Raw genomic sequence first — 24169 nt, forward strand, 5'->3', positions numbered from 1 at the left:
CCGCACCTTCAATAGTAGCCACACCTTCAATAGTAGCCACACCTTCAATAGTAGCCGCACCTTCAATAGTAGCCGCACCTTCAATAGTAGCCGCACCTTCAATAGTAGCCACACTTAAGTGGTGCCACAATCTATTTTGAAAATAACGGCTTAAACATCATTTTCAAGCATTGAGTTGTGGCCAATTTTAAATAGTTGCTACATCGATTTTTGTAAGATAATAAATTTAATAATCGATTTTTGTAAGATAATAAATTTCTGCCATCATTTAACCAAGTAAATACAAATAATCCCTTTCCATGTTGCTTCTTTTTGTTGGTAGTTCCATTATCACTGCGAAGAATCATCTACAGTCCTTATTATCATGGGATTGGTGGGATTTTTTCCTTACTTTGGCCCCTTTTCTGTTTCACCTTATTACCGATAAGTCATTTAAGTCTCAGCCCTTGTAATCATTGCTAGGTTACTGTAGGTAATCCTAAGGCTGCAGGACATGTTGCTGTCAGACCTTCCGTGCTGGTCACTGTAAAGCACTAATAATTATACAACCAAGTGCAAAGAATAATAAAATGTGGTTAAAATTATGTTATGAATAAATAAATGAACAAATAATTAATGTTTGAGAAAACTACGAGGCCTAGAGATATAAACTAACCGGGGATCGATTCGCCTGTGAACGAAGGCACAATCATATAATTGTTGCACCTGTTCGTGCTGATGACTTTAATGTACGTGTAATTCTATTATAACGTCCAGTACCACACCCATGCTTTAATTTCAGATTGCGCAAAGAACAGGCATTTGAGTGATAGCAGAAAAGCCAGAGGCCACCTTAAGTGTAAACAGCAAGATTACAAGAATGTTCAGGTGGCACATTGAGTTCCAAGTCGCCATGCCAGGTGCCAGTGGACATGTTACAGGTGATGGACAAGATTAAAAAGCATGTTAACATGATTGTTTGTTGTGTATTTGTATTACTTCTGTTCATCCTTTACCTGGCTTGCTAGCTGAATTATTTCCATCTCCAGTGTTCAGTGCCAATAATACATTGCTGCATACAGTTCTATGGTATAAACTGCATCTCCTGTATGTTGTACAGTATTGTGTTACACATCATTATGCCATTGTCACACCATTAATGTACCGGCACTCAGCTACCAGTAGTTCTGCAGTGGGCCTGGCAAGCCAATGTGTGGAGAACTTTAACACTGACACAGTTTTCAGCTAAAATAAGTTTGTATGTGAAAATACATACACGTAGCTCTCAACCTGAAGCCTTTCAGTGCCAGGAGTGAGATCACTTTGTCATAAAAGCACAATACTTCTAACAACCAGACACCTTCCTGAATACGCTGTGCTTTGTCATTTTCATTATTACGTTCTGCTGTACTGGCTATTCATGGGAGCAGAAAACTACAGTCAACATAGCTCCCTGCTGTCTCCACTGAGCTGCGTTTAGTGGATAGACGTATTTTTGTTGATTAGAATAATTGTGGTTTTGTTTGTTTATTTTAATTTATGTTGTTTTGTCATCACCATGCATTATTTTACTTTGAGACAAAAAAAACTATAACCACTGCAGTAAATACATCCCATACAACATGATTGAGATAACAAACACTACATACACAAAATGTGCCCTTAGGCTGATAATTGCTGTGTGGTTGTGCTTGCTGCTGTTTATTTACCTACATACTGTAAACTATATTATTGTGTCTATACATAGTTACAGTCTGCAATGCTACTGCACAATGGAATTGCACTTTTTCTTGGTAGCATTTTCTTTATTTTCTGGTATTGAATTTTTGTTCTATTGAAGGTACTGCCATCTTTCACAGTGATCAGCTGCACGCAGCCATTTGTTCTCCAAAATTCAATTTCATCTTGTATATCACGTTATCATTTTAGGACATATGGCCCAGCTGATATTAAAAATAAAACTTGGATAACGGTTTCTAGTGAAATACCCTGCTTCTTTTATCATTGAGGTCTGCTTTTGGAAACTTCAGCAGCCATGCATGTCTTAATCTAGTACCCCTGATTCATCCTCATAAAACATTATAATTTTAGGACTGTTTAATGGATGTACGTATAAGCTTCAATGCTTGCAGGCATGAGATTCAATACCATAGGTATGAGAGCATGCACTTGCATCTCGAATCATGAAGGAGGGGCGGTGACAATGCATTATGTGGTCTTCCATGGTCGGGTATTCAATACAGCGTAATAATAACAGGCCCTCACGATTGTAATTGCATGTAATACTTATGTTTACTGTATGTGCATCTTTTCCATCCACACACTGTGCTGGTCATGCACTGTTGTACTTGCCCCATTTGTAGATTGCCCCATTTGTGGTTGTACTTGGTTGTATGTGTCCCAGACGTAGTAATAATAAAATAATATCAACTATCAAAAACTGTGCAATGATGTCATCTTATCACATACGTTCCGGTCAGTGACCTTGTGTGTACATGTGCATGTGCACTTGTTCAAACTAGACTTGGAGATGACGGGTTCACCTATCAATTCGGCTACACAATGCCACACAGCCATATTATAACTTTAAAACCCAAAAATCGGTCTAGGAACACATGTAAAGTTTCACTACCTAACAGTCTAATACTGTGAATAATAACACAGTAAACATTGTTAACAACAACTTGGTAATCTAATTCCTTGTTCTGTAATAACTAAATCACAATTATCAGTGTGCCTCTAATGTTACAGCAGTGAGTGGGATTTTTTCAGCTGTAAATTTCACCAACTTTTGTCCATTAAAATGTTGCATGTATTGCAAATCATATGAAAATGCATAGTAACTATACACTAGTACAGATACCTACATTGTGTATATATTACTGTACACATTTCTGTAGTTTTTCCACTTTCACCTGCCAAGCCTGATGCTCCTTCTGTCAAGACTGTGGAAGCCCCACCTACTAGCTCTGCACAAAGGATAGCTACACATGGAGGCCCTCCTCCTACTGGTACCCAGCCTGCAAATTATGGAAATGACAATTTCTTGGATGCTGCAACAGTAAATATTGGGGCACGTAATGCTAATAGACCACCTCAAGATAATTATAAGTTGCCAAATCAAAGTGGTCAAAATATTCCAAATCAAGGTGGCCAAACTACAGGTACTCAGTTTCCAAATCAAGCTGTTAGATATCAAGGTGGTCAACATACTGAATTTCCAAATCAAGGTGGCCAAATTACTCAATTTCCAAATCAAGCTGGCAGAAATACTAATCAAGGTGGTCAACGTGCTCAGTTTCCAATTCAAGGTGGTCAACGTACTGAATTTCCAAATCAAGGTGACCAAATTACTCAGTTTCCAAATCAAACTGGCAGAAATACTAATCGAGGTGGTCAACATACTCAATTTCCAAATCATGGTAGCCAAAATGCTCAGTTTCTTAATAAAAGTGGCCAAAATGCTCAGTTTCCAAATCAAGCTGGCCAAAATACTCAGTTTCCAAATCAAGGTGGCCAAATTACTCAGTTTCCAAACCAAGCTGGCCAAACTACTCAGTTTCCAAATCAAGCTGGCCAAAATACTCAGTTTTCGAATCCAAGTGGTAGAAATGTAGGTACTGAGTTTCCTATCCAAGGCGGCCACAATGCTAACCCAGGACTGCACAGAGGAGCTCATGTTACCAGAGGTACCAACCCAGTATTTCAACCCCAATTTCCACCACCAAACACTGGAGGATCACAAATGTATGGTGGTCACCATGTAGCTGGTATGCCACCTGGTAATATCTATCCTGGAACTGGAGGGATGCAAAATACTGGACCAAGGGGTATGTATGACTTGTATGTGTGCAGTCCATATAGCCAGAAACTCTCCGCAGAATGGTAGGGAGAGAAACCTCTGAAAGTTAGAATGTAGTATAGCTAATAATTTATGTAACTATACAAATGTGTGTACTGTATGTGTAATGGTTGATGGTATGTTATAGCCACAATGTATATGCTATGTATTATCCTATTGGTAGGTCCTCGTCCTCCAATCGGTACTACTAGTGATCCTGATAGAACAGGTAAGGTCTCAGGGGCGGATCCAGGGAATGACATAGGAAGGAAATCTAGGCAGTCTCTACTACTATGAACCACTACTGTGGCTCATGATTATTTTTTTCCTGCAACAAAATCTGTTCACTCTTGGGAAAAAACTGCGTAGCCTTCCTTCCCATGTCTTTCGTCATGTCCATGACCCCCTTTTTTTAAATGATGATGACATCCATTCTCAAGCAAATTTGCTTCTTGTAAGTTTACTTTGCCATTGATCTAAAAAGAGTAAAACCTTATCCCTGCACAAGGAAATCCCTGTGTGTTAATACGTATGTGTTAATACATATGTGTTAATCGGTATACAATCTATTCAAGTGGACATGTTCATTGGAGATCCTACATATATCTAATCATTACCTGTATTTCCACAGTACACCGTATTTGACCGGTTAATATCTGCAGTTACCATAACTTAAAACAACTCCTTTGCCTGGTTTCTGCTTCAAATGTGTCTGAACAACACTTACATCAGTATATCTGATGCAAGATGTAGCTGTTATCCGAGGCAGCTCTTATGACAGTAATTCTAGGCGATGGAGCGGCTACTATCCAGGGGCAACTATTAACCAGTCAAATATGGTATTAATGTTCATACCAGAGTGGCAATGTTGTTGCTACCACTGCATAATTACTTGACATATTGTGATCACAGAGCTACACATGCGCCATACCCAAATGCACATTGCTGACCACAGCATGCTATACACTGAGTAATGTTGGATATATCAAAACTGATAATATTAGCTGAACACTTAACAGCTACTGTATATAATGATTGACTTTATATACATGTTTAGTACTGTGTAATATCAAGCACCACCAGCACCTCTTATTAACATGTTAGCTATCCATAAATTAATGAAACAAGCTAGTGTAAAAATAATTTTAAAGTACTTAATTAAAATGTGGGAAATGGAGATTGCTGAAAATGTAAAGAAACAAGAGTCAAACAAGCCAGCATGTTAAACACACATTTGCATGGACTCAAACATTTACACAGAAGCATTCTCAGTACTTACGTATTTGCTCTTGATTTATGGAGAAACTACTGTTTTTTCCATAGTCTCTGTCATATCCATTGAGTCCAAATAGAGATCTCTGTGTGTTTAACATGCTGGCTTGTTTGACTCTTGTTTTTTTTTGTTTTTCAGCAATCTTAAACTATTTTTACACTTGTTATTTTATTACTTCTTCGTGCAGCAAAATTTATATCCACATTTTTGTGCTACAAACTATAAAGTTGTGCTTGCCGAGTCCATCCACGTGTCCATGACCTATTTTTTAATTTGGTTTGTATGAAAACAGCCCAAACTGGGCTGTTTCTTCTTGTCCAAATTCCATTATGTATGCAAAACCATAAAAGATCATGTTCAGAGTTGGGTTTGCTACTTGTTGATAACATAATCTATAGAAGCTTTATCACATTATTGCAAGGTGGTTTTTCCCTTGTGATAATTGTACGTGAGTGGGTTATCCAATATATCAAAATACTCTAATAACGCAGTCAAGTGTATCGGATAACAACAATGCTTGTACTGAATTTGACATCTACTAAAGGCACTAGTAATGTAAATTTCTCTATCTATAACAATCTTCGTAGCAAATTCAAAAGTACACAAACTAGATGAATAAAGAATTGAAAATTTCAAAAGAGCAATAACAATCACTATGAAACAAGAAGGGATCACTGATAAACCACAAAACCCTATTTGACTCATCTCAAAACAAGGAACGGAATGTGTTACTAAAATTTTAAGGGAGAGCCAATAATTTAGGGATTTGTGGTTTACATTACCATACCTTCTTGTTTTATGGCTTTTTTTTCAGTGATCCCTATTCCCATTTTGAAACTATCAATTATTTCATCTACGTAGTTAGTACCACAATACAGTTAAAGCAGCACAGCACATTCAGTGTGTTATTTATTTATTTTTTATTGTTAGTACGTTAGGTGCTGTGTTTCAAATCATGTACGTAGGGGTTGATGAGTGCTTCTCTTGCATTACAAGACAGTCTCATAGCTAAGTGAAACAATAAAGCCAACTCATGAGATCTGGAGGGCAATGGAGGTTACCTAACTGTCACTAATTGCCCGTGCATTAGCAACTGAGAACCATAAGTAAGGCCTTAGGAATAAGTTAAGCAGCTCCTCCCTCCCCAGACCTCATGCAGGGGAACACCACACCTATACAGTTTGTCCAGTATGAGCTACTTGCTATTAACTGAGGATCACCATCCTCAGATGTCTCACCCAAGCTGTGTCCCAGGTATCAATTAATCAAGAAGGCACTTTATTTAAACTCTAAAAGTGGGATAAGGCATGCACAGTATTTCCAGCTGTAGAAGGGAAACAATGTAATCTTGTATAAGGCCAAGTAGTGACATTAGTCTGCATCACATCCATCTACTGAATAATCAGTTTACGGAACAATCACAGAAGTACTGCATTACACACATTTTCTATTGTGTTTACATATTGTGCCATGGTAAGTTTTTGATATGGTGAACAATTATTGCATGGACTTTCTGAATCGCTTAAAATATGTCGAAATAGATAAGTGATAATGTACTTTTTACACATATTTGTAAATTATTATTACAAAAAATATTAAGGTATGTACTGTATATTATCAAGAGTTCATAATATATATACTAAGGAGAGTATCCTACTCTCATATACCCCTGTAGAAAGGCGTATCGTGAAGTTATGACGTAACGACAAGATGTTGTGGTTTGTGACGTACAGGAAGCCGTAAAAGTGCAAGAATCGTTAGCACCGTTTCACACTTGCGACGCTCAGGATAGCCGTATTCGCGAATGGCCTAGTAAGAAACGCCTACGAAGCGGTCTTAACCCATGAAGGAACAATTGTAGTTGGGTGAGAAACGCTTAGAGCTGCAGTTAATTTGGTTGCTAGCGACGTTGGTAGGCACGCGTTCAATCGATACCATGTTCAACTAATGACATCATTAATTATACAAAGAAAAACGGGCGAACTCAGAAGTGTTACGTCATAACTTCACAATACGCCTTTCTACAGGGGTATATGAGAGTAGGATACTCTCCTTAGTATATATATTATGAACTCTTGATATTATGTACTGTACTATTTGCCTGTTCTATAGTCCCTCATGGACTTAAGTTTCGTAATCCTAATGCTCCTCCATCTTTTGCTGAAATGGACACACCTAAATCTCCAACAGCTGCCACAGGACCACCTGGTAATCAAATCTTTCAGGGGTCAGATTTGGTACGCAATGCTGGTCAAATGGGTAAGTCCGACATTGTTCAGTTATTATTGTATGTGTGTGTAGGTACATTTGTGAAGATTATAGATATGATCGTTACCCATTGGTACCCATTTTAGATGTGTCTCACTATTGTACTTTATAAAAATATGGACAAATATTAATTGACTACTGTAAATTACCTACTGTTGTAGTTTTGATGGAGGCTTGTACACGTATCATTTGCAGTTGTATTTCCCCTAGTGAAGTGTTTGCATTAATTCTGTTTTGTGAACACATGGAACTGGAAATTTTTGACCCATCTGTACATTAGTACTTATAGTTTGTTATCATGAGTATGTACAGTTACACTGCACATACGTATGTACTCATGAACTGCGTACACTCTGGTGTGGTTTGAGCACTGTATCACAATGCTCAATACCTCAACTATAGTGATATTTACGTACTCTACTATCCACTGTAAAATGTTTTTGATCTCAGTAAATTCAGCCACTAATCGTAATGGAAACGTAGTTCATGAACATTATGTATCTATAACAAGGCGAATAGTGGATGTTTAATCGCTAATTAAGTTATGAGTAAAGAATAAAGAAGGAATTAAAGTGTATCTTTAGGTGTAGGTTTGTTTCATTACTTTTTATTTCTATGATTTCCAATCAAAAGAAAAATCTTAATATTTTAAATCAAACTTATGCTAAAAGTAGCCAGTGTGAGCACTCTGTAGATTACGTACATACGTATATTAAACTTACAAGCAGGTACTAGGTAAGCTTTGCTCTGACGTGCATACTTCGTGCCAGTTTGAAAAACAGGTAAGACTAATTTCTGAATACAGTATGAATGGGTGTTGTAGCGACAGAGAAGGACAGCACAAGCCTTGTAGGCTACCAGAAATAGCGTACCTCTTCAAGTTGAAAGGAAACATGTCCCTATTCGGTGCATTCAGTAACAACATACTGTAAGAAATACAAAGTAATTCGCAAATTACAAAATACATTTAATTACAGGTATAAAGTGATAGTGTGGAACTTTTAATCAGTTACATAAACAGGCATTGCTGGGAGTACAAGTGTCCATAAATAGATGTTTATGTATATCTGTATCTGATACTTATTTATACATGTTACCTATCTGATACCGATATGCATAAACAAGGCCAATATAGCCGATAACCAAGTTAATTGACTTTCTATTTAGCTAACTGCATGGGCACCTGGATTTTAGAAGTAGCACAACATCACCTTGTTCCTTGTACTTGTGTATACGTATGTGACTGGATCTGAAAGAATCCCATATGTTAGTGCAAGCCTAATTTTACAGTACGTAGAATAAAATCAGTGAAATATTTACAAAATAGAAAAAATTCCATAAATTTTTTGAATGTTTGTTTCGCAATGAAGAAAGTTAATAACAGCAAAAATTATCGTAGCATCATGATCCCCAAAGCAAGAGGAGTTCAAGAATCTTTGTTTTGTGTCAGTACTCTTAAGGAGAGAAAAGATATGAGCATTAGTTTACATTATGTTGGACGAGCAGTTCATCATCATGTTTTTCTTACATTTTCGCCTTTGCCCAGCTTGTAGTAGAGGTCTGGAAGACTAAACTTACCCAACAATGGATTCGCCTGTTTCTGGAGAATCCGATAGTGTAAGTTGCATTGTGGGAGAGGACTGCATTCAAAAGTTATGACCATTATTTAAGCACCTGTAGTTTATTTTCAGTATTGTCACTGTACAAATCGATTTCTCTGCTGTTGCCACTTTGTAGCACTGTAACTTTGAAACTTCTTGGTTTCTAGAGCTGAAATTTCTATCCCTTTGGCTATCTACATAGATAAAGAAAATGTAATAAAATGGAATTAGAAAAATGCGCTAACATAAGAGGTTCTTGCAGATCCAGTCACATATTACAGTATGCACTGTTGGAACTAGTGGTAATGTGTTCTTGTGTTCATACATAGGTGCTCATCCAGACCAAATAATGCGACGAGATCCCAGTCTTGACCCATCCACTAACTATATTGATTTTGGACCAGGAGGACCATCCACTGTGGGCTATCGCCATACCACTTCGCTTGGTTATAGCAGTACAATGCCATATACTAAAGGTAATACATATCACTGCATGATAATTATTTTATTCAGTTCAGATTTACAATGTACATCAATAATACTGCAGTCTGTTTCTTTTTCAATGATTTGAGAAAAAAAAAAACATGTTAAAAGAAAGCTCAAATGCTGGCCATAGGCTGGCTTTGTGGCTTGCAGTTACAAAGAGTATACCAAAACAGTCAAGCTATGAAAAAAGGGTGCTGGCCTCCAAGAAAGCCAGGGTATAAAGTGAAATGAGAAATGGCTGCAGTGATGTTAACGCCAGTCATTTTAGTGATGATGGTGTGATCATTAAAAATAATTCGTATTTGCATTATTGCAGCCATTTCTTTTCTGCCACCTTTTTTACAACTTTTTTCACCCTGGCCTGTTTGGAGACTGCACCTTTTTTTCATAGCTTGGCTGTTTGGTATAGAGTATAGTGACTGCACTATTAGAGCAGTTTCAACCTACAAGTACAGTGTAAGTATTCATGTGTGAGATCATTGAGATAAGGTAACAAATTTCCTACAGTAAAGCCATATTAATGTTAATATATAAACAGTACAGAACAGGTATTCACAAGAACAGACTAACAGTATTATTTGTATTTGCATGACATTGACAAGCTATTAAGGTAACTTGTTATGTATGTTACTGAACTCTGTACAGTCACAATGTTATGTATAGGTCGTATAGCTGAACTATGTATAGGGTGACTTTTAACATGGCTGAATCCTCTACAGGGTGGCTTGTTTGTAGTTAACTGTCTACTTGGTGACTTGATCGTAGCTGAATGTTCTAAAAGAGTGACTTATGTATTAGATACGTAGCTTATACAATATTCTGTTAGGGTGACTGCACTATTAGAGTATGTCAATCATGCACTTGTTACACCTAGTTGACTTAATTCAGTGGATTTTAAACCACTGAAAGGTTGCTCTAAAAATAGTCTCTACCTATTTTCAGCTAACTAGTTTGCCTGGAAGATGTGGCAAGTTATTAACAGAGGTTGATCATGCACTTGTTACACATGGTTGACGTTAGCTCCATGATTGTTACTGTGATTTTTTCAAACCACAAATTTATAGGTTTGCCTGCAATGGTTTCTCCATGTACAGACCAACTTTCAAGTCATTCATTCAAGTAGAGGTGCACCGATATGGGATTTTACCGATATACCAATAACCAATGTAATTAGCTTCAAAACTACCAATTTCAATACTGATATTCTTTAGTATTGGGTTATATCTGAACATAAAAGGTTTTCAATATGGGCACACTACAATAAATGTTAAAATGTATGGCAAAAAAGGTAAAAAGGTGGTTGCCAAAAAGTTTTTGTAAAAAGAAAAAAAGGCAAAGTAGTCTGCATAGACAATTTGAAACAATTATTATCATTGTATGTTGTATTCATTGCATAGTCTGTTGTATTCATTGCATAGTCTGTTGTATTCATTGCATAGTCTGTTGTATTCATTGCATAGTCTGTTGTATTCATTGCATAGTCTGTTGTATTCATTGCATAGTCTGTTGTATTCATTGCATAGTCTGTTGTATTCATTGCATAGTCTGTTGTATTCATTGCATAGTCTGTTGTATTCATTGCATAGTCTGTTGTATTCATTGCATAGTCTGTTGTATATTTAAGCCATGAACATTAATTAATCATAGCATTTTACCAAGCAAACATGAGAAACTTTATCCCCATTTCAAATATACATATAAATCACATGACTTGTGTGTAGATCCTCGACATCTAAAGACCAGTGACCTTAAGATGGTATCACACCAAATGATGCCACAAGATCATTATCCCGAGCAAGCATTGCCAAGTGTTTCATCCACTATTCATCAGCAGCCATCATCTACTTTGGAAGAAGAGAGATTAGCATCGTATGATAGTGTGAATTATTCAAATGTGAGCAGTGTACCACACGGTGAGCATTTTTGTGTAACTTTCGTTGTCCCATGGCATTTGAAATTCCATTTTTGCTGGATACCTACTGTGAAAACTTAATTAAATATGTTTTGAAAATTGTCAAAAAGTGATTTAAATCATCAAGACACAGTACCGTGAGGGTGAGGAAGCCAGCATACATGCCGTGCCATTGTGTTGTTAACAGGAAAAATAATAACGTAATTTTATGCACAAGTACAGTAGCTCCCGGCTTCCTTCAAAATGATTTGTGCTATGAAAATTCCCTCCCCCTTCAGTGCATGGTCCACATACCAAATTTCAGCATAATCGCTTTAGTCATTCCTGAAATGTAAGTCTTCAAAAATCGGCTTAATGTCTTTGGTTTTTATATATATTCTCTTTTTTTTGCAAACTCACATAAGCTGCCATAAAACTCAAAACACACTATGAAATTTGGCACACATAAAGAGGGTTTGAAGGTGGGTTGTGGTACCAACTACCACGTTTGCAATAAACAGTCATGGAGTTATTAATGACTATATTCATTGAAAATAAGACTAATAATTGTTGTCACGGCTATAGTGTACTGTACCACTTACTGTAATCGGTAAATGGATAGGTTAACCATTAAACCTGGTAAATATCAAAGTAACAGCTACGAGTACTAAAAGAGGGAACGTGAATAGCTAGCATGTGATCAAGAGTCGTAAAAAATGACCAATCATTACAAGCAAATGGCTAATATTTAACATACTGACAGTCTATTCATCATAACTTTTGTGGTTACAAATGATTGGAGTACCAACTACAGAGTTACGGTATAATGCAAAAGCCTAACGTATCTACTGTAACACTGCCAGACTGAGGCACACTAGTAGAAGAGTCGTCCTAATGGAACGTTTTTCACGTGTTGCATAGTAAAGGTTCACATTAAATCCTAGTATTAACAAAAAAAGCTTAGTCATATGAAATTTTGACATCCCGCAGAATTCTCTCCTCCTTCTACATCTTCCTCCTACAAATACCCAACATTAACATGAATTAACACCACAGATGACCTTATACTGGATGGCTCTATGAAGAGTATATGTAACTGAAACACCAGCAGACATCTCCCCATGGTCATTCTCTAGTAACTTTGTAAGCTTGATGTTGCTGGCCTCACAAATTATAATATTTGCTGTTACAGTGGACCTTCAGTTATCTGAACCCCAACGTGTCTCAAATAATGGTAAAAGTGTTCAGATAAGTGAATTGTTTGCACAACTGAGGCCCATACATGCATATAGAGAGCACTATTTAATTACTCTAATAGAACATTCACTTGTCTTCAAAATATTCTAATAGAACAGTCATTTCCAATTCAGGGTGAAATCAGTAAGGGTCTACTGTACAGTGGAACCTCTCTATAGCAGACACTTTGGGACCCAGCTTTTTAAGTATGTAGTTCCTGAAATAAAGGTTTTCCTCTTTTAGAGGTAAAAATGTTTGGGATAATATTGTCCTTATTGTGGAGGTCTTTTCCATTGCGTTGTTAATTTGGAGAGTTTGTTAAGAGAGTTTCCACTGTATTTTTGTTTGATTGCTATATATATGAAGGATACTATTGGCTTAACCTTCCTAGCCTCACAAGTATTGTTAACTTGATGATGATACACATGTTTACACAGGTGGACAGCCATCAATGAACCTAACATCCATGTATCGCCAATCAATGACACCTGAACAAGTGACTCCATTAAGTGTGGAACCAATATCCCACCCCTCTCTATATGACAAATACCGTCACCAGCATCCTCCTCCTCCAACAACAGGTATGTATGCATATCTTATACATACAGTGTAGCCCCTCTTAATATACTCTCTGAGTTAAGGACACAGAATAGAAAAACCTCCGTTTAATGACAAAGATTTTGACCCTAACTCCATACATTTTTACCTTTCAAAGACTAAGGAGAGCCAGTAAATTTGTAGTAGACAGTTTAGTCTAACACATCTGATTCTGGTACATGCCATTCATCCTGTTGTCACAGTAGTATTTTTGTCACGTATGTATGTACATAAAGCAACAGTACGTATGCATTAATATCTTAGTTTGATGACTACAGTATATGGAGCATACGTATAATATATATGTAACACTTTCACACCTCAGATCAAAGGAGCCTCCCGGGCTACATTTCATATGTAGCCCAGCGAGCCAGGCTACATATGAAATGTAGACCAGGATACAACTGGGCAGTGATTATATAGACATCGAGGCTGAAATCGATTGTGGGGATCAATTAACACTCATGTGATTAGGATACACAACTTGGATTTTGCCATGAAAACCACTCAAACGGAGAGCGTTTTGCTATCCTCACCATCCTACGAGTTGAAAAACGTTGGGCTAAGGTGGAACTAGTACTATAGCTTATTCATCAAACGTTTTCGAATACAGACATGCCCCCATCACGAAATTACCACTCTGCATGAAGTAACCACTCTACAAGCAAGCTTACCTATCTAGGCCTTTAGTGAACTCTGTACTTTTCCATAAATGATTCAATAGCACTGATTAAAATGTTTAACTCACGTAACTGAAATTCTCCATGATATCTCTAGGATATGTCTGTTCATCATAACCGAATGTAACCAGAACGCACTAGCTGCTGACCCATAATCGAAAATTTTAGGTATGCATATACAATACATCCAGTGGCTGCACTCGTATTGGCTTGGGTGATTGATCGCCCTGTACAGGCTATCAGCCTAATAAGTGTTACATATTAGTTGTAACACGGGGCGTTTGACTTTGCCTGATATGTATACATATCAGACAAAGCCCTCATGCCCATGTTACAACTATTACTTACCTTTCCTTGTAGCCATGTGATGTTTATGTTTTGCTACACATATTTATATACAGGTAGACCATCAACAACGAACCAAACATCCATGCAGCTACCATCATTGGTACCTCAAGAAGCAACTCAAAGTGTCTACCCCAACAATAACCTTCGTGAACATCCTTCAAGAACAGGTACGTATAAGTATATGTGCATATGTGGTCTAAGGCCCAAATGAACTGGGTTCGAACATTCATCAACTACAGTTCACAAATCTTTCGAACTTTTAAATGGAGCTGATTCCTGTTTACAAATTATAAATCACAGCATATTAAATGCTAAATGCATGTCTCACAAGTTTGCAACACACACATGCAGTTGTACTGACTCAACAGTTTTACTGAGAAAACCTGAAATCGAATTCCACAAGTAAAAATACTTGTGGTTACTGGTTTTAAATCAAGACTCGCGGTAGTGAGTCGCGCGGCCAGTAAAGCAGAAACGCGCGCCGCAGACAATAATGATGCGACCACTACACGTGAGGATTTTACAGGAACGAACGTTGTCAAATTTGGCCTTCCTGTAACTCACCCGCCACTTACACTATCCCTCTGAAACTCTAGAGTTGAACTCATCGTGGCACTAGTAACTACCACACAAGCAGTGAAGCAAATCCATGCCGATTGTTTCGTGATCGAGATTGCCGGCATCAAAGGGGAAGTTTCATTTTTTTTTTTTTTATCGCATGCAGTTAGACGCAACCGCAGGTGTATGCCTTGCGTTCCTTTGTGCATTCCAAACATTGATTGCCCTGCTATTGCTTCAGTATTCACTCAATCACCTCAAGATTCACATCATCTATTTCACCATACATGATTACCCTACAGTCGTAATTTCAGCACCAAACGAAGTTTCAGTCGACCTAGAGGCCAAATACAAAACCCAGGTTGTTGTTTTCCGCAATACTTGCTTGGCATGTAGGGAAATGTGTCTTTAAACTGTTCTAAAAGTTTCGTTCTGATTGAAACATATATTTTTGAGAATGGCTAGTTTGAAATTTGAATTTAGTCGCCCCCACGTAATTTGCTCTCTCTAAGAATTTTACTCGGAACTTAAAGAATGACGCAGAGCACAACTGCGGTCACTGGGTATTGATGAACTGGCGCTCTACGTAGTTAATCAGTGCCATATAGCCACAAAGAAGTGTGCTGCCATAGATTATAGTCCACAGATATAATCTATTGTGCTGCATACCATCGTTCATTTTGAAATTTGAATTTAGTTGCCCCTAACGTGACGTAATTTGTCCTCTAAGGGGCGGCTTAAAGAACGACACAGAGTACAACTGCGGTTACCAATTGTTGACACAAGCTGCGAGTAATTAGCACATGTAGGTAGCCAATTGTCACCATGCATTATTGCATTTTATAGCACCCCCACACAAAGATTACACATGTAATTACAACATACAGAGGACACATGAATACCAAACACTTTTCACAACAATAATGTAAGAATTGTACAATAATGACTGTAATATAACTGCTATGAAAATGTTTTCCAGTGGCCCACCATGGTAGCAAGTCTCACATGACGGCATGTATATTCATCCAAGCACAATGGGAGTAATGAGTAAGTACGATGACAAGTTGGTATGACTCCATTTGTAGAATCCAGATGAGTGGGTGTGGCTCCAGTATGTCTAAACAGTTAACAAACATTCCTGTTATAAATACGTGCTAGAGTTGCAATATAATAGTACATAGTCTCCATTGCATCACTATCTGGAGGATATTGTTGCATCTCTAGTATGTACGCTCTATCAGTACAACCTGTCTTAATGGCCACCAGTATAGAAAGACAACCTCTCTTGAAAAGCCAATTCCAAATTGAGAATTTATACACTGCTACCTGCTTATTGAGTGAAGGTGGCAATAAACAAGTTCCACTGTAATTTATACACGTGATCTGATCTGTATAAAGTGGATGAGATCCACTTGGCCAGGACAAAGTGTGACTCAAATGTCCTGGATGATCCATACTCAACCCACTTACGACCCAGTGGCACAATGGAACTGACCATTTATAGAGAATACAATTATGTTTATTTCTAAGATGTGTGGATGTGTGGACACATTACAACACTTTACATGTACATACAAGACATGCTACGTACTGTTTTAGCATTTCAAGTCACCACATTATGTACGGACCAGTCAACAATGCTTCATAGTGCCCATCTGTGGAACCAAAAAATTTGGCCTGAATAACAAGGTGGCCTTATTAATGAGGTCATAAAGTACTGCTTAGCTATATTTGGGATCTACTAGAGGTGGCCAATATAATGAGGTGGTCTTATTAAAGAGGTGGCCGCTAAGTGAGGTTTCACTGTACATACAGTTCACAATGGTGAACAATATTAATGGTTAACAATATACACTGAAACCTGCAGGTCACTTCTTGTGGAAGATTGCTCTCTACCAGCGTTGAAACCGGGTCGGGTCATCCGGGTCACATTTTCTCCGGGTCATCCGGGTCTGATCCGGTTTACAATTTATCCTGGTCTGACCCGGATTGGATCACGTGAGAAACAAAATTGTTCGTTTGACGACATGGAAACTTATAAACGCTATCGCGTAGCTCTTTCGTGAGCCACACCCACTTATCGCATTACCAACATACGCTCAGCCACGCCCATTTGTTAGTAAGTGTAGTATGTAGCACGAAACTGAGGGTATCTATGGTGAGGGGTAGCTATTGTCAGTAGGTGAAGGCCTTTTTTTTTTTTTTTTTTTTTTTTGGTCTTCAACCTACAGCTAGGCTGAAGTTGCAATATTTACTCAACACGAATCAAACGCTCAAAATGTAGACTCGTTCGCTCGCTCGAGACTAGCCGAAACACGTCTCGGCTCTAATTAATCCGGGTCACATCCGGGTCAAATCCGGGTCAGTGGGTCATCCGGGTCAGCAGTAGTGACCCGGTTTCAACGTTGCTCTCTACACAAAATGACACATTCAGAGATTGTATTTAGATGGATGATACCGTAACGCATTGACTTCAATACTCGTGATGTGTCACTGCTAGGCAGCAACCATATACACGACACTGTCAATGCACAATATCGCACTTGCTCACACATACAATTTTGCTCAAGATTTTACAAATTGATAATTAAGGGGTTGGCAACTAGTTAGGTGTTCGCTCGCAAGACTGTGTGGCAGCTGTTTCCCTTCTGTACAAGTGGCCACCAAGACAGGTCCACTGTGGATGAAAGTCAGGCATTAGATATTTGGTATTTCATGTGTTGAAGGCATTCCAAGGCTGGTCCACTGTGGATGAAAGTCAGGCATTAGATATTTGGTATTTTATGTGTTGAAGGCATTCCAAGGCTTCCGGTAGTCTCAAATCTCACCACAGTTTAACTCAGGCAGTGTTGTGGTCACTACTAAACCACTGGAATGCTGTTACGTTCATCTTATGCTAGGCTACTGTATTGTAGAACTGAAATGGATACTCTGAAAAATATATCCTATGGATAATGACTTTATCACTTTCTTCATCAGGAGCTTATAAGGACCAATAATGAAACTTTTTACACTTTGGGCTGACAGCCAACTGCCTAAGTCTGAAGCAGTGCCTTTGGTGCTCTAACAGATTGGCTGTCCCCTTGCTGCCAGCACTTACTGTCTCATACGCTGTCACACACTAAATCCATCTCTATAGCCAGTTATAACAGCATGCTTCTTACCTTTTTTAAGGCCGCAAAATGCAGCCACCTCTTTAAAAAGCTAGGTCAGAAAATTTTGTCCCTACATCCCGAATAATGACCAGTTTTCACTGTACTATGAGTGATTAGTGAGCACGGAGGATTATTTATTAAAATATTAAGATATACATATGCTACAACCTCTAAATATAGCTGTAAATTTTTTACCCTGGTCCAATGTCTAATAATTGTGAGAGACTCTACTGTGACAAACTAGTACATGTTTATCATGATATGTGCTAATCGCCTTTTTACAATTAAGTTTTACAACACAATACATGTATAGGTAAACTCACTAATTGTGACTAAATCCCTTCAACACGAAAAGACAAGTAATGAGACAACAGCCTCACAAGCCTATTCTGGTGTGCTTATTTAGTAGTAATATAAATTTTAAAGGCATTTATTTACAACAGGACATAATTACGCGCCACTCTTTGTCTCTGTACATACTTTCCTTGGACGTGCACTTTTTTTACAGCTGTAAGTTGTTTTTGGATAGGATACATTTTACTACTGCTATGCAGTTGAGACAAGTGACAGGCACCACATAAAAACCTCATAGAGTCATGGCCTGTGACCACCACTAAACCATCAACACACAACGTAATTAAAAGCCAAGTACCATATGTCTAGCTTCCCCCACATCATTATGGAATACAGCAAGATGAATAGCTGAACTGTATCACTATCTAATTAGTAGCTACAAGTACACAGGAATTTCAACTACAGTAGGAACCATAACACATCGATAAAAGAGCTGGAGTAGTGCATGATATTAAATCACAGTAAAACAATAAGAAGTGTTATATCCCTACTGTGTATTTCCATTATGGTATCTTGAGCACAGTAGAGATATAATACTTCTTATTGTTCTACTGTGATTTAATATCATGCACTACTCTAGTTGTTTCAGTACTTTTTATTGATGTGTTATAGTCCCTAAAGTGAAGTATCCATTGTGCTTCATTGTCAGCTATGTTTAACCCATTACGTAGCCTTTCGAACCAAGAACTGTTTGAAAAGCACCTCTGTAATCCATGTATATCAAAAGAAAGAAATGGTGCCATGCGCCCCAGTTATATCAATTATCATCTGAAAAGTGAAGTATCTATTACGCTTCATTGTCGGCTATGTTCAACCCATTACACAACAGTACGAATCAAGAACTGTTTGAAAAGCACCTCTGCTATCAAAATAGCCTCTATGACAAATACGGACAATTTCCATTACGAAGGGAAGCCATCACGTGCTATCGCCAATTCAACACTTTTCGCTGTCAGCAAAGATGAATGGGACACAAAGGAGGACACTGGTAAGTCCATGAAGAATGCATTGTACGTACTGCGGTATGCCAAAAGGTACCTCTCGGGCTGAAGCAACGTTGAACAGTGAAAAATCAAGCCCATAGCCTTGGTTGTTATCGAGTTATGCTTGTCTGAAGGCATCAGTCAGTTAGTCGGTTACTCAGTCAGTCAGTCAGTAGAAAATTTTCGTTAAATAAATTATTTTTAAAATTCCATAGCAACTTGTTGAATGCGTTTCGGGTCGATCTGAAAACTTGGTTTTACCTAACCAATACTGCCTCATCGTCGTCTGGGAAAATTGTGGCTGTTTTTTTTTTTGCTGATGTCATTTTGTGGGCCACACCTACTCCTTTGTGGTCCCTACTATACACTACTATCGTAGTGTATGATAGTTCAAACTGTTCAACCCGCATTCAAATGTTCGTTCATTCGAATTAACCTTCGAATTCACCTAAGTTCATTTGAACCCTAATATGTACCGTATAGCAGGATTTTTGGTGCAGATTGTTTTGTGGATCAGTCTACAAGAATTACATTTCATCTAACTAACACGATTAGTGGGTAGCTACACTATCATGCTACTGGTTTTAAACTTCAACATTACTCAACCTACTTGAGGTTGGTTTTAAAAGACGTCTTTACTGGGTGGACTGGCAAACTTAAATGACTATTTAATAGAGTCTTGGCTTGATGAGAATCAGTGGTGCACTGGTGGATGGCCTATTAGAGTTGGCCAAATTTTATTTTGGAGACAGCACAGCCTTGTAACCTGGTGTTTGATCATGTTTCCCTCCATTCTGAAGCACATCTAATGCCCACCTACCTCTTTGTAAGCACTCATGATACTACTCAACTTGTCAGATTTTCTATCTTGTTTGGCAGGAAAATACTATAACAAGAGCAACTAGAAGTGCAACAAATGCTCTGAAAGGTAATGTACCACTTAAAGGTGCTCCCTGTGCCATAATGTTTATATACACCCCTGTAGCACTACTGCAGACTACAGTGGATGCATTATACAGTGTTTACAGCTTTGCAGTGTGTTTCAGTTAGTATACCACTTTGACACTTCATGTCAAAAGAAACCACAATGCTATATTTCACATATTTGCCTAACCACAGGGCTATATCATGATATTGCCCTGTGGTTAGGGCAATATCTTGATATATCCTGATCAAAAATACCCCTGTAAGACCTTCTCCAGCTGTTAATTGAGTTGTACATAACAGTATATGCACACTCATTCTCTGCCTGATATAAATGCACTTGTGTCGTTATATAACTACTAAAGTAACCCATAAATCTGCTTAGTCCGGAAAACTGGATTTAAACTTAACAAATACGCATGCGTTGCACAATAAATGCCCATTTGTTGCCAAATTTACAGATGCATAATTGCCGTGTTTCATATCGCATCGCCTCAGAGCGTGGTCTCTATTGCACATGAGTGTTGCACTATGGGATTTGGAGACCACGTTTTCAGCCAATTAATTTTCACTTGTTTTAGTCTAATGTTGGAGAGATTTAGCGTTTGTGGCATTAAATTTCTTCTACAGTAAATATAGGGAGAGCCTTCATTTTATTTTTATCCTACTTAGCTTGTAAGGTCGGGGTGGACAAGCCTTGCTGAGCCTCTTCATCATTATTTTGTATAGCGCTATCCATTGGCTCATGTGAGCATCACTTAAGTACATTGCATAATGTGTATCACTTCACATGGGCTTGTCCAACTCCCCCCACCTTCAACTGTGTTAAAGCCAGGATAACATGAAATCTCTCTATATATTATTATTTGCCTATACTGTACAACTTCAGAAATGAAGAAAAATGTACAGACGAATCACAAAAAAAAATAAATAAATAAATAAATTTAATGCAGTAAGTAAATTATAATTTAATTATAGATTTAAATACTTCAAGTGAATTAAAGTCTTTAGCTAGGTTAGGTAAATCATTCCAAAGTGAAATTGTTGCTGGAAAAAATGAGGACTGATACTCTGAGGTCTTTGATGCTTGCAATGATAGGAGGTTAAAAGGATGATAATTTCTGGTACTGGAATATGTTGCAAAGTTAGTATACAAATCAAATGGGATATCAATTTCATTGTGGATAAATTTGTACATCATGGATAATCTTAATTTTGATCGTCTGCTTTCAAGTATATTACTGTAGGAGAGATTTAATGCCACAAACGCTAAATCTCTCCAGCATTAATGTAGGGAATATTTAGTGCCTTGACATTAAACCTTTCCTACACCAACATCTGGTATGTCCCATTCTCCTTTGTTGCCATACATACGTCAACGTACAGTACATGTACAGTTTATGATACAGTGGGGGGTATGTCGTTTGCACTGCACATGTTCACACCAGTACTCCTTAACATTTGCCTTTACTTCTGTAGATTTCTTGGTTACCTAATCTTCCTTGTAGTCTTACTTGTATGGTACTCACGTGATGGTGTATGCACATGTTTATACAGGTGGACAGCTACCACCAAACCTACAATCATATTGTCCATCTTTGGAACCTCACCAAGCAACTCCAAGTATTAACCCCAACAATAACAGACATACCGCAGGTATACAGTGTTTGTACATGTACACATGCGAATAAGGTGTTTATACAGGTGGACAGCCACCACCAAATCTACCGTCACAAAGTGTTAACCCCAACAATAACAGACGTACAACAGGTACAGTGTTTGTACATGTACACATGCAAATAAGGTCACTGTGTAATAAGGTCATCTGTCGACAATCCTCAACGTGTCATATGTATACAAAGTGACCACCTGCTTAATGAGGTCGGGAAGTTTTGGTTTAAAGGTGGCCACAATATGCAGCTTATGTGTACTAGCAAACAGTTAAATTTAAGCAAGTAACTACATTACACGGTTACAAATTACACATTTGGGGATTACTATAATGACCATTAGAGTCCCCTGTAGCAACCATGAAAGTAATGGCTGATAATTAAGTAATGCATGACTTGCCTTCTTTTCAAGAAGCCGTTAATACTACTATTTGTGTTGCATGATTATATCTACAGGAATACTGTCCATGATGCACACTGCTGTTGGCTTTCTTTTAGGGTAGGTCTTCAAGAATTGTCATTTTATCTAACCAGCAAAAATATAAAATGTTGTAATACACACTTCAGATTCCTATTCTGATTTATCAGTGTATTACATGTGTTACATATCTGTAGATGTGTTTGTCAGTATATCAGACAAGTCACAACAACTAGGATCAATGCAGAGGTCAGAGCAGCTCATTGCAATGAATCAACACAATATGCAGTATGGATTTAATGCCCAACCATATGAAGGTAATGATCAAGACGTTTGTGTCGGTGTAATATCGACCAGTACATATGTACACTACAACTATTGTATATAATTTATCAGACACTCACCCACTTCAGGTTCTTAAACTGTATCATATCATATCGGCAACCACACAGCTATTACATAGATACAGATGTGCTCTTTCTGTCACATTACATAATGCTCTACTACCTATAATATGTGCTGGTTTTGCACATGTTAATAGTGTCGTTGTGAATAATCAATCCCATACACACACTTATATGTATAGTAAGATAATTTACGTACAGGGCACAAGAGTTATTACCAAAAAGCAAGAGTGGAAGTGAATATGTTATGTAAATACATTTGCATTTCTTAGTGCTACAGTAAGTAGGCACTTTACAATAAAGAAAACTACACTTCTATGGTCTTAAAGTAGCCTGTTAGTCACCAGGGTATGGCTTATTTGATATTCTTAACACTTGTCGTCCCAAGGTTTCTGTACTGTATGTTATTTTGTGTGCTAATTGACCAGTGACTTGTATGGGTGGGGAGGGGAGCACGTCTGAAATTGACCTTGCCCCTTTTAAAATGCAAAATGCCTTTTGTTTCTTACAGGATAGTATAATGTTAGCCATTGTCAAAACTAGGTAAAAGTGCCACCAGATTGTCATGATGAGTATTATGCAATATTTTGTCCTTTCTTACTCTCTCAACATCAGTAAACCTTCTTTTGCCCCCTAAAGGAGACTGTACGGATTTATGTTACCTAACTGCTTATTATATTTCTGTAGATAAGGGAGAGTATCCAGTTGATGGTCAACTTGATGGACATCCTTCTTATGGTACTCTACAACCTCCCAGTGTAGCCCAGTGCAGTGAAATAAATGATGCTGCCCCTACTTTTACGACATCTTCAAAATGATTGTGTTGCTTAATGCTTGACTTTTATAATTTAAAAATAGCTTGTTCCTTAAATACACAAAGCTATTCTTTTTATATTCTGTATATTTCATGTGAAATAACTTTTGTGGTACTTGTCATTGTTTTGAAAACTGAATGAGTGCAAGTATAGTTTTCAAAGTTTGTGGTTCAACTAATTTTATGTAGCTTTTGAAGCTGATATACATTTTAAAGCAACGAGGCAAGTCATTATTAGTGAAGAAACAGTTTCTTAGATTATGTGACAATTAATGTGCCATGTAGATTTAGCAACACTGGGTAAGCCCTTGGAAGAGGGGAGCTTACTCTCTCTACTTTCAAGATCAAGATACTATGATAGAGCAGCTGCTGATTCAGAAGAAAGGCCTTGTAAAATAAAGTTCAGTCAAATTTGTTACCAAATTCAGGTGATTTCAGGAAACCAAAACTTTCCTGTCGGGGGGGGGGGGGGGCATGCCAGGCTTTATTCAACCATTGTAGCTTGAGTAAGGACCTCTAAATATTTTCTTAGCGTTCTATAGAGATGTGTGGTAGGAAGGGAGTGCCATTAGGGCTGGAGGATTAAAAAAAAAGAGTAAGGGCCTCTTAGTTCTGTAATTATCAATTAGTATTATGTAGTTATATTAATCTCTCAGTGCAAACACAGTACCTTGTGGTCTGAGTGAATT

General features: G+C 37.8%; 1 protein-coding gene across 1 annotated transcript in view; it reads left to right on the plus strand.

The window, feature by feature from the left end:
- LOC136252415 (uncharacterized) overlaps positions 1-23645 on the plus strand; it is a 45285-nt gene extending 21640 nt beyond the window's left edge. The window contains exons 9-19 of the mRNA XM_066044849.1: positions 2880-3809; positions 4005-4049; positions 7206-7352; positions 9292-9438; positions 11170-11361; positions 13013-13156; positions 14254-14367; positions 21732-21830; positions 21879-21944; positions 22460-22579; positions 23354-23645. Of these exons, the coding sequence (XP_065900921.1) occupies positions 2880-3809; positions 4005-4049; positions 7206-7352; positions 9292-9438; positions 11170-11361; positions 13013-13156; positions 14254-14367; positions 21732-21830; positions 21879-21944; positions 22460-22579; positions 23354-23484 (2135 nt within the window). The 3' untranslated portion in view covers positions 23485-23645. The remainder of the gene's footprint in view (positions 1-2879; positions 3810-4004; positions 4050-7205; positions 7353-9291; positions 9439-11169; positions 11362-13012; positions 13157-14253; positions 14368-21731; positions 21831-21878; positions 21945-22459; positions 22580-23353) is intronic.
- Positions 23646-24169: the final 524 nt, after the last annotated feature.

Source organism: Dysidea avara, chromosome 1 (genome assembly GCF_963678975.1).
Source record: "Dysidea avara chromosome 1, odDysAvar1.4, whole genome shotgun sequence".
Lineage (NCBI taxonomy): Eukaryota > Metazoa > Porifera > Demospongiae > Dictyoceratida > Dysideidae > Dysidea > Dysidea avara.